The 10839-nt window shown below is 38.4% G+C and overlaps 1 protein-coding gene across 1 annotated transcript; it reads right to left on the bottom strand.

Annotated features, from left to right (window-relative positions):
* Positions 1-737: 737 nt before the first annotated feature.
* On the bottom strand, positions 738-10767 carry LOC123824174 (zinc finger protein 268-like). The gene is made up of 6 exons (XM_045847290.1): positions 10397-10767; positions 9439-9572; positions 6089-6257; positions 4783-4909; positions 4230-4322; positions 738-3674 (listed from the first exon to the last, which is right to left on the bottom strand). Exons 3-6 carry the CDS (start codon positions 6101-6103, stop codon positions 1924-1926), a joined length of 1986 nt encoding a protein of 661 aa, XP_045703246.1. The 5' UTR covers positions 6104-6257; positions 9439-9572; positions 10397-10767; the 3' UTR covers positions 738-1923.
* Positions 10768-10839: the final 72 nt, after the last annotated feature.

Below are 10839 nucleotides of genomic sequence, written 5' to 3'. Positions count from 1 at the left end.
CCGGGCAAGCTATGGAATGCCAAAATATTGCCAGCAAGTCTACTAGGAGCTGGGAGGCAAGGAAAAATTCTCCAACAGGGGTCAGAGGGAGGATGGCACTGATGACACCTTGATTTTGAACTTCTAGCCTCCAGAACTTTCTGTTGTTTTAAGCCACTCCATGTATAGTACTTTCCCATGGCAGCCCTAGGAAATTAATAAGACTAGGTTTTAGAGGGGAAAGTAGTGGGAAGCACATCTGGCCATGGGTCTAAGCCTTGATCCTCCTATAAGCAATACCACCAATAAAGGTAATGTTTTAATATTTATTTATTTGAAAATAGCAACCGCTTCCAATTTCTCAGGACTTGGCTCAGAAAAGAAAAGTTGTGATATCTTTCACTCTTAAAACTCAATTAGTTTTGCCCTGCCCAGTGTGGCTCAGTTGGCTGCTTAACCAAAAGATTGCAGATTTGAGTCTTGGTCAGGGCACGTACTTGGGTTGTGGGTTCAACCCCCGGTACTGGCATGTAGGATCCCCAGTCTGGCACATACAATCCCTGGTCCAGGGATGTAAAAAGCCTGGTCTGAGCACCTACAAGAGGCAACCAATAGATGCTTCTCTGTCTCACTGATGTTTCTCTCGCTTTCTCCCCCTCTCTCTAAAAGCAATGAAAAATGTCCTCAGGTGAGGGTTATTTTTTAAAAACTCAATTATTTACATGGATATTTTTTTCTAAGTGACAACCAAAAGACAATTTGTTTTAAAAACTTTTTTATTCCAAAGGACTGAGAAGAAATACCAGTTCCATTTATACATACCAGTAAACAACAGTAAATTTATGTGTGCATGATGTTATGTTACAGTCTCACTCAATCTTAAACCTAATTATTTCCCTTGCAATTTATAATATACAAAAATTTACAATGTTATTTTTTTTTGGTGGTACACAACTTTACCTTGTTAAATCTGAAAACATATACATGTTCTACAAAAATACTCAGACACAAAGCAAAAGCATATATCCACAACCTTTCTTAATTTACTACTTTGCACAATATATCCGAACATTAAAGTGTTATTTGGCATGCTAAAGTTATCTGCCCTTCACAGCTGACTACTTTGTGGTGCATTTTCTATAAATACATAATAATGTGATAAGATTTGAATTTTTACTATAAAGTTATTTATGTAAACAACCTTTTCCATGATCATTATACTGTACTAATTCTCCTTAATATTGTCTGATGCACAGAAGTTTGGATTTAATGCCGGAGACTTATTCAAATGTAATCTCTTATCACAAGTATTCCATTATCTGTACTCTTTGGTATGAAAACTCATTTATTTGCAACATATTCCAGGATTCTCAACATTCATGAGATTATTCCTGTTAAAACTGAAAATTTTATGACCTACCAAAAATATTTGTGTACTCAAACGGTTTCATTTCTGTGGTCTATAGTGGGATTCCTCTTCTTAAGAAATTATTTTAACTTTTCAGCTCATTCACATGGACTTTCTCTAATGAAATATGAGACTATGTTGGTGGCAAATAATTATCATATAATCACTTCCTTTAAAAGATTTCACTCCTGGATAAGTTTTCTGAAACTTAGTAAGGTCAAAACTAACAGAAAAATATCAGAAGTTCCACCACGTCCATAGGATGTCTTCTGCATAAATTCTCTTCTTTCAATGAGGTCTGACGTCTCACTGAAGTCTTTCCAGCACTTAATGGGTTCCTTAGATTTCTGTATAAATTTCTTCATGCAAAGTGAGAAAGAACCTGGCAGGTAGTTTTCCCACATTCATTACAATGACAAAGTTTATGTCCTGCATGATTTCTCTGTAGGACAGAGGTATGATTTCTCAAAAAAGGTTTTCTCACATTGACATTTCTCTCTTGTGTGACATCTCTGACATCTAATGAACTGGGACTTCTAGCTGAAGATCTGACCACAAGGAATGCATCCATAGGGTTTCTCTCCACTATGGCATCGTTGATGGATAATAAGATGGCTTTTTTGGCGGAAAGCCTTTCCACATTCATTGCATCCATGGGGTTTCTCTCCTGTGTGAATCAATTGATGTGTACTGAGCATTGCCATACTGCCGAACGCTTTTTGGCATTCAAGACAGACAAAGGGTTTCTCCCGTGTATGTGTTCTTTGGTGTACAATGAGCACTGCCTTTCGTACAAAAGCTTTTCCACATTCACTGCATTCATAGGGTTTCTCTCCTGTATGAGTTCTCTGATGGACAATGAGATGTGACTTATATATAAAAGCTTTCCTACATTCACTGCATTCATAAGGCCTCTCTCCTGTATGAATTCTCTGATGTGCCATAAGGGATGACTTATAACTAAAGGCTTTCCTACATTCCCTGCATTCAAAAGGCTTCTCTCCTGTATGAGTTCTTTGATGAACAATAAGCTGTGAGTTGTCTATAAAAGCTTTTCCACATTCACTGCATTCATAGGGTTTTTCACCTGTATGAGTTCTCTGATGAACAATGAGATGTGACTTGTCTATAAAAGCTTTTCTACATTCATTGCATTCATAAGGCTTCTCTCCTGTATGAATTCTCTGATGTGTTATGAGGGATGACTTTTTATTAAAGGCTTTCCTGCATTCCCTGCATTCATAAGGCTTCTCTCCCGTATGAGTTCTTCGATGAACAATAAGATGTGAGTTGTCTATAAAAGCTTTTCCACATTCATTGCACTCATATGGCTTCTCTCCCGTATGGATTCTCTGATGTCTTATGAGGTGTGACTTTTTGTTAAAGGATTTCCCACATTCTTTACATTCATAAGGTTTTTTTCCTGTATGAGTTCTCTGATGGACAATAAGCTGTGATGCATATACAAAAGCTTTTCCACATTCACAGCATTTATAAGGTTTCCCTCCTGTGTGAATTCTCTGATGTGTTATGAGGTGTGAGTTTTTATTGAAGGCTATCCCACATTCCCTGCATTCATAGTATTTTTCTTCTGCATGAATTCGTTGGTGAACAACAAGCTGAGACTTACCACAGAAGGCCTTTCCACATTCTCTACATTCATAGGGTTTCTCTCCTGTATGAATTCGTTGATGCATAATCAGGTTTGACTTCTGCATAAAACCTTTCCCACAATCATTACATTCAAAAGGTTTCTCTCCTGTGTGAGTTTTGCAATGTAATCTGAGCTTCGTCTTCTCCCTATAAGCTTTCCCACATTCTTTGCATTCATAGGGTTTCTCTCCTGTATGAGTTCTCTGGTGTATTATGAGCTTTGACTTATACCTGAAAGATCTGAGACATTCACTGCATTCATAATGTTTCCCCTCTGTATGAATTCTGTGATGTCTTTTAGGATTTGTCCCAAGGCTGAAAGCTTTCACATGTAAATTCGGTTCATAGTACTGGGCATGAATGTTAGGGGTTTCATATAGAGTATAGAAAAACGATTTCCCAGAACCATTTAACTCATTATAGTTCATTTCTGCATAGCTTTTACTCTGAAAATTTGAATCTTGTTTCAAAGTTACTCCTTTTGAGATACATTTATTGGATTTTTCCCTAAATGGAACAAAATTTTTGCTATAAGAAAACATTTTTCCCAATGCATTATTTTCATGATCTCTCTCCACAGGTTCGTCCTTCTCAATGTCTTCCTGATACCAATCACAAACTTGCCACATTACTTCTAAGGGGAAAAAAAAATCAATGAATTCTATCATTATCATGAAATGCAGGGTGATGGAATCTCAAATCAATATTCAAAGAGAATGAAGAGAGTGATGCAGCAGGTAAACAAGTCTGGGGCTTTCAATAAAAGAAACAGTAATGATCAATGATTGGAACGACATGGGTGTCATCAAACTTTGGAACAAACTTTTGAATATTTGAACACATGATATAAGAGGTATTGTGAACATGGATAAAAGGTGGAGGAGGCTGGTTATGTCTAACAAGCTTCAACTTAGAACAACTAAGTAAGTAAAGACCAAATGAAACAGGCAAAGATCTGACCCAGAATAAATAAAAGATACACTTCCTGCGTGGCTAGAAAAGAATCATATATGGAAGGGTGGTAATAGAAGCAGGCAACATTCATACAAAAGACCTCTTTTAACTCACTCTAAGTCACCTCTAAAGATTCAGAGAGTGTAAAAAAGTATATTAGAATGATAAGGGTCCCACACCAACGACCAACTGTTACTTTGCTTCCACTAATGCCCAATGCACTGTTTTCACTCACCTGGACTAAAATGACTGGGAAACTCCCTCTCTATAATTCCTTGTTCTTCTTTTTCCAAGCAGACCATTGCTTCAGGCTTGGTAGCCTGACAACCTGCCAAGGGGTAATCACAGAGAACCTGAGCAGTATTAGGGCCTGTGAAAAAGCTGTTTCAGAGAGTGTATAATTTATTTACTTATTTTTAACTCCGTACATTTTTATATGGGAATATTTCTCTCTTTTGGGGGGAGGGAGGGGCCCTTGTTTTTTTTTTATGTTTTAATTTTTTTATTGTTGTCACTACTTTTTCCCCCTTTGCCCATCCCCACCCAGCCCCTATACCCTACTCCCTCAGGCCCAGAAACTATGTAATTTAAATCTCATAAAAATTAAAATTTTTCATTTGGAAATAAAAGTAAGTACTGTCACTGTCTGATCATAAACAAAGTAAATTCTGTTTAAGTCCCAGTCCAAAATCACTGAGAATATCAGAATTCCCATAAATTGTAGCAATGGAAAAAAAAAAGGCAATTAGCTTAGCTTAAGCTAAGATACTTAGGAAAATTGTCTTTACCCAATGACATTAGGTTGCTATGATTTTCCAACATCACATCCTGGTAGAGATTCCTCTGAGCAGTGTCTAGTAGCTGCCACTCTTCCCAGGTGAAATATACAGCCACATCACTGAATGACAACATGCCCTGTTATAACACAATCCTTTTTAGTCTGGAGTTATTATAATAGAATAAAGCACAAGATAACTATAGGACACTCTGATTATTTATACTAAGAAAACATAAATAAGTATTTCTCTGTATATAGTTTTGATTTACAGTTTTTGGCTAAATTTGTTCAAACTTTCTTCTGTTAGTGTGATCTTCATTCACGTCTTCATTTATTCACCCAACATAAAATGTTAAAACTTTGAATTACCTAAAAACCATCTACAACCCACCTTAGGAGCCTTGAATGTTACCTACTACACATTTTGCAATTTAAAAAAAAAAAGGAAATAAAGCATGGCCCTGTGTCATATAGCTTGTGATCTATTTGGGTTCAAGGCACTTCAAATAGTTCAGTGAGAGAGGAGAAGCAGCTGATAAGAACATGTGCTGAGGTAACAGGCAGAAATCGGCCCTGGAGCAACAGCACACATTTCCTGCAGACACTTGGTAGTCACTGCAGTGTTGTTCACATACAAAAGTATGTTATCCACAGGACCACCTATTAAAATTGATTGTTCTACATATTAAATCATGATACAAGCAAACACAGAGCTCTTATTTTTGCTATCATTCGAAACATTTTACATATATTAATACAACAACCTATACAACAACCTTTATGTAAGCACTATTATTATCTCTTTTTTTATAGGTAAGAAGAAATTTTAAAAGTTTTCTAGCTGTGCCTTGTATATCTCCCACATTTCCTTAAGAAGATTACTGTTCACCGGGGTCTATATTCTGGATCAGAAAAATGGAAGAGGAAGATACATCAAAGACATTTCTTCACACTTAATGTCCAGAAAATATTTACTTACTTCAAGGAATACATGTGCTTCCTCCAAATATACAAAGTAAAACGTATAACATGTTTTTAGTCTTCGGTGATAGTTTCCAGTGTCACCATAGAAAAGTATGCGAATCCGTTCTGGATCTTGTTGTTTATTTGGCAATATTCTAATTAGCACTTTGACAAGCAGATACATCTTTCTGCCTGAGAGTTACTCTGAATCATTTACTCTGTCTCCCAGTCCAAGCACCTATCTGCCTGCTGCAATGTGTCTACATACCAGTATATTGTTCTCTTTGATTACATACATTTTTATAAACTTCCAGAAATATCCTGGATAACAAACTGGAAAATAACAAGCTGACCTGCAACTTAGTCATTTCAGCAGCTTTCTGGAAATGCCCACCACTTTTAGTATCTTCCTGAAATCCTGATGTTGGTGTCTCATGGAGGTTAGCTTCAGCAAGGAATAATTTCTGGACTGAGATTTACTTTTTTCATTTACAGAAGCCTCTCATTTTAGGAAGCCAGCATCTACAAAGTCAAGGAAAGATTTGTTTGGCATGAAAATAATAAAAGTGAGTTCCTATACAAACAATGAACTATTTTTTTGTTTGTTTTTGTTTTTTAGATTTCATTTATTTTTAAAGAGAGGAAATGAGGGAGAAAGAGAGGGAAAGAGACACATATTTGAGAAATACATCAATTGGTTGACTCTCACACACCTCCAACCAGGGACCCAGTTCCCAGCCCAGGCAAATACCTGACTGGGAGTCAAACCAGCAACCCTTTGATTTGCAGGCTGGCACTTAACCCACTGAGTCACACCAGCCAGGGCAGCACTGAACTGTTTTAAGCACCTTGTTTCTTCACTTAACCCTCACAACAACCCTATGAGGTACACACTATAATTATTCTACTTCAGAGTACACCAAGAAAGGAAAAGTCCAGCACCTAGCTAAAGGCTACACAAGTAGTAACCCATGGAGCATGGATAAAACACAAACCCTCATAATCAATAAATCCTCTGATTCCAGAGACAATTACTAGAATTATTCTTCATCTTAACCAACTTTTAAAAAAATTGGAAAAATATCTAGAACCATTTTCAAACACAGAAATCAGAGAAGAGAAAAAACAAAGAAGGTAAGACCCTTGTATGCTGCAGCTCACTGCCTGAAGAGATGTTTCAGGCCACAACACAGGGAGAAGGGGCCCAGAAAAGGTCTACAGTCTTGCTGAGTTAATGACACAGAATTCAAAGTCTGAGGAGGCAAAGGTGGTAAGTTTGCCAAGCAGTGTATCAGGGTAAGGTGAGAGAGGGAGAGACAGGGAAGGAGGAAGACAAAAAGGGAGTGAGGGGAGAAGGAAGGGAGGGATGGGGGGGAGAACGGGAGAGAAAACTCACTGTTTAGATGTGCAGAGGGCTCCCTTGACTCTCTGGCCAACTACTAATGAACTGGGAGAAGGCCACTGGAAAGAAGCAAGCCTAACAATTCCTGGAGCTCACTGAAGGTGAGGAATGGTCTATGTTCTCACTAGCCAGGGTGGAAAGATACACAGGGATTTCAAATAGAGGTCTCAGCCAAGTACTGCCTCAGTAGTAGACACAAAGTAATCCTAGACGAAAGACTTTTTTCGTCCAACCTAACTAAGCTAAAAGAAAGCCTCCAAAGATCAAAATGAGCTGCAAAACTCTTCTTCTCAGGAGTTTTCTTGCTCTCTGGCATGTATTGTCAGTGTGAGTGAAAGAAACTCATAAAAATTCCAAAAAAAAAAAGAGGGATTAAACTATTTAAAGTAACCTAACTATGACCCAGAGCAAACCTCAAAAGTAGTTAAAAGAGTAAGAGAAAATTCCTCAAATAATGTAAAACTGACAATATCTGACATCTAATCAAAAACTACCAGACGTGCAAAGAAGCAAAAGAACACAAGAAAACAAACCTAGATTTCAAGGACAATATAAGAAAGAAACTTATAGGCTAATCTCATTTATGAACTTGACTATAAAAACCCTAAATAAAATATTAGGAAACTATATCCACTGATACATAGGAAGAATTATACAATTCACAGCTGACTTTATTTAAGGAATGAAAGAACAGTATAATAAGATTAATTAATTACCTCAGCAGATGAAGAAAAGATAACTAATAAAATAGCATAGCCACTCACAAATTTTAAAAATCTTACTCAACTAGAAATAGCCAAGAACACTGTTAATTTGATAAAGAGTATCTACAAACAAATCTACGGCATTTCTTTAAGCTTAGGTACATGCCAATGATAACTACTCCCAAAATCTTTACCCCAAAATGTACTACAGATCAAAATCTGTCCAGTAAACTGGGAAAGTAAACTGAGGGATGAAAATTGCAAAAGAACAAATGAAGCTGTCATTATGCAACTGCTTTAAGAGCACTATAAATATTAATTGAAATTTCATGTTCAAGCAACAAATTAAAAGAAAAAAACACTACTGGCTTTCTGAAGGAAAAATGTACAAAATTAAGAGTTTTATTATAGCAAAAAGATACAGACCATAACCAGCCTAATGGAGAGATACAACAGAGTGAGGTTTGCAAGGAACCCAAACCAGAAGCTTCCACTGTCCTTTCTCCTTGGCATCAGAACATACTACTCATCCAGCATATCTGCGCAAAATAATATGCAGGGTACTGCCACCCAAAGCTCATCCGGGCTTCACTGTCTATAGTTCTGATTAGTGTCCCATTAAATGAACATGATTAGTCACTGGCCATGTGGCTCATCCTCCAGCAACCCTACCCTCCTGGAGGTTGGGTTGACATTATTACGTGGCTCAAAGTCCCAGGCCTCTAGTCACCGTGATTGGTCCTTTCGGAATACGCAGCCCCATCCTGAGTCATCTCACTAGCAAAAACTACCTATCTACAGATCCACCATGTGTCACCTTGTTAGCATAACTTATCAAAGTCCACCATGAATAACACAGACACTCCTATCATTCAGGACATTCCAACAATTTAGGGGCTACCTCCCAGGAGCTGGCAACAAAGGCCAGTCAAATGGTTTAGTACAAAATAAGTAACAAAAGACTACTATTCCCTATATCTGACTATTTTCTAAAAGTGAGTAAAGAAAAAACATACTTCTCAGGTTTAAAATTGGCCAATGAACATATAAAAAAAAATAAACCATATCAGTAATGAGAACAGTGCCTATGGAGACCACAATGAGATGCCTTTCATTTCCAGAAGATGGACAAGCCAAAACTGGGCCATCATATTAGAAAAGAACAGGATGAGATGTACCACGGTCACCAAAGATGTAAAAAAGTCTGACACACTGTGTGTGGAAGCATTACATAATCATTACTGGCCAAGTTTGGTAAAACTAAATCAGAAGCCTATGAAAAATGCATTTAATCGAACCTTCTTTTATAAGTTATAAAAAGACAACTATCCATAATATATAATTCAGTTTAAAAATATACTTCAAAACATTTTAAATAGCTTAGTTAGTAAATTGAAGGTGATTTTTATTCTATTTATTAATGACAAGCATACAATAATATTGTGACAAAAAACTAGAGACCTCCATTTAATATTCAGCATAAACTCATAGAGGTTATAAAGTATATATGACAAAAATAAGTTCATAGAATTGCTTTAAATAGAAAACCTCCCACTAGAAATGTATATATTTGAATAGCTTTTTGTCAAGTACCTACCTGTTACAGACTTAATATTGTGAGCCCCAAATTCATATGTTGAAGAGCTAATCCTCAATGTGATGTTATTTGGCAATGGAGCCTTGCAGGTAATTGGGGTTAGCTGAGGTCATGCAAGCAGGGCTTTCGAGGACCTGTGAGGTGGGTATCATATGTTTAAATGGTAAAAGTGAGATTTAAAGTAGTTGGTACCTTATCGAAAGTCACACAAACCAGTGGCAGAACTAACATAAAAAAGCTAGAACAAATGTGGTTTCAAGCACATATAAACACGTGTACATTGACTGACGCCAAGTATTTATGGCACGCTTTTAACAATTCATGGATCTAGATGGCGAGTGTAAAGGTGATCACTTTACTGTTCTTTCGACTCTTCTGCATGCTTGCAATTTTTCAGTATGAAATGTTGGGAAACAATACCCCAGTGTTTGGTACACGCCCAAATATCTGTACACCTCCTCACGTTCCAAACCCACCAACCTCTCTCAAGGATACCCTACCACTCCCCACCCCGCACTTGGCCGCAGCACCCATTCACAGGTCCCCAGAAACCTATTTTTCACGTGGGCCACGGCCCCTCGGATGCTCCAACTAAGACCATGAGAACCCCAGACGACTAATCAATCACCAATCAATCCCTGTCCTCACCGACCATATCCTATAGGCCCCTCCGTCAGTGATTTTCCCAACGCCTCTCCCCACTATCCGCATCTGACCTGCCACTGTCACCAGGAATGGTGTATCCTTTCTTCCTCAACCCATTCCCCTAAACACTGATGCCAGGCAAGCCTCCCACGGCCATTCCAAAATTACGAAGCCTCCTTAAAAACCTCCCCCAACCCCACCCACGAATACCCACCACCAACTACATCTCAGGTCACGGAATTCCCACGGCGCCGGATTCTTACAGACGCTCGCAGAAATCGAACGTAAACTCAAAAGAAAATTTTGCTCTTACCTAAGGAAGCCAAAATTCCACACGCTACTTCCGCTTCGGACCCCTTTTTTGACTGGTCTGTGTCTTGTGCTATTACGCAGGCTCAGTAGCACTCTGAAGTGAGCGACCTGCCTACAAACGCCGATTGTATTCTCTTTTGAAAATACCGCTGGGCAATATGGCCGCGCCCTTTTCGTTACTCTGTGTGAGAGCGGCCATCTTTGACTTGGTTCCGCCGTCTTGGATTGAGCCCCGTACGGAGAGGGAGATGGCCAATGTAGGCAACCTGATTTCGTCGACTATCCCGAGCATGGACAGGGTCAACAGATCCTTTCTCTTCTCTTCAGAAATTCTCCCCTTCGGTTCTTCTACTTCCACAGCGTTTGTCGGCACCAGTGCGCATGCTCAACAGCATTTCAGCGGTCTTGGCCGGAGTCTTCCGACCTGACCCGAAAGCTAAACCA

Source organism: Phyllostomus hastatus, unplaced genomic scaffold (genome assembly GCF_019186645.2).
Source record: "Phyllostomus hastatus isolate PE091 unplaced genomic scaffold, TTU_PhHast_1.1 phas_contig_549, whole genome shotgun sequence".
Taxonomy (NCBI): Eukaryota; Metazoa; Chordata; class Mammalia; order Chiroptera; family Phyllostomidae; genus Phyllostomus; species Phyllostomus hastatus.
The sequence above is the reverse complement of the archived record's forward strand: the minus strand, read 5'-3'. Positions and strand labels throughout refer to the sequence as shown.

Excerpts from the sequence above, each read along its gene's own strand:
- LOC123824174 (XM_045847290.1), bottom strand. Across the intron at positions 4,323-4,782 it reads TAGCAACCTAATGTCATTGG|GTTGTCAGGCTACCAAGCCT; the intron begins GTAAAGACAATT and ends ACCCCTTGGCAG. Across the intron at positions 3,675-4,229 it reads TCCCAGTCATTTTAGTCCAG|AAGTAATGTGGCAAGTTTGT; the intron begins GTGAGTGAAAAC and ends TTTTCCCCTTAG.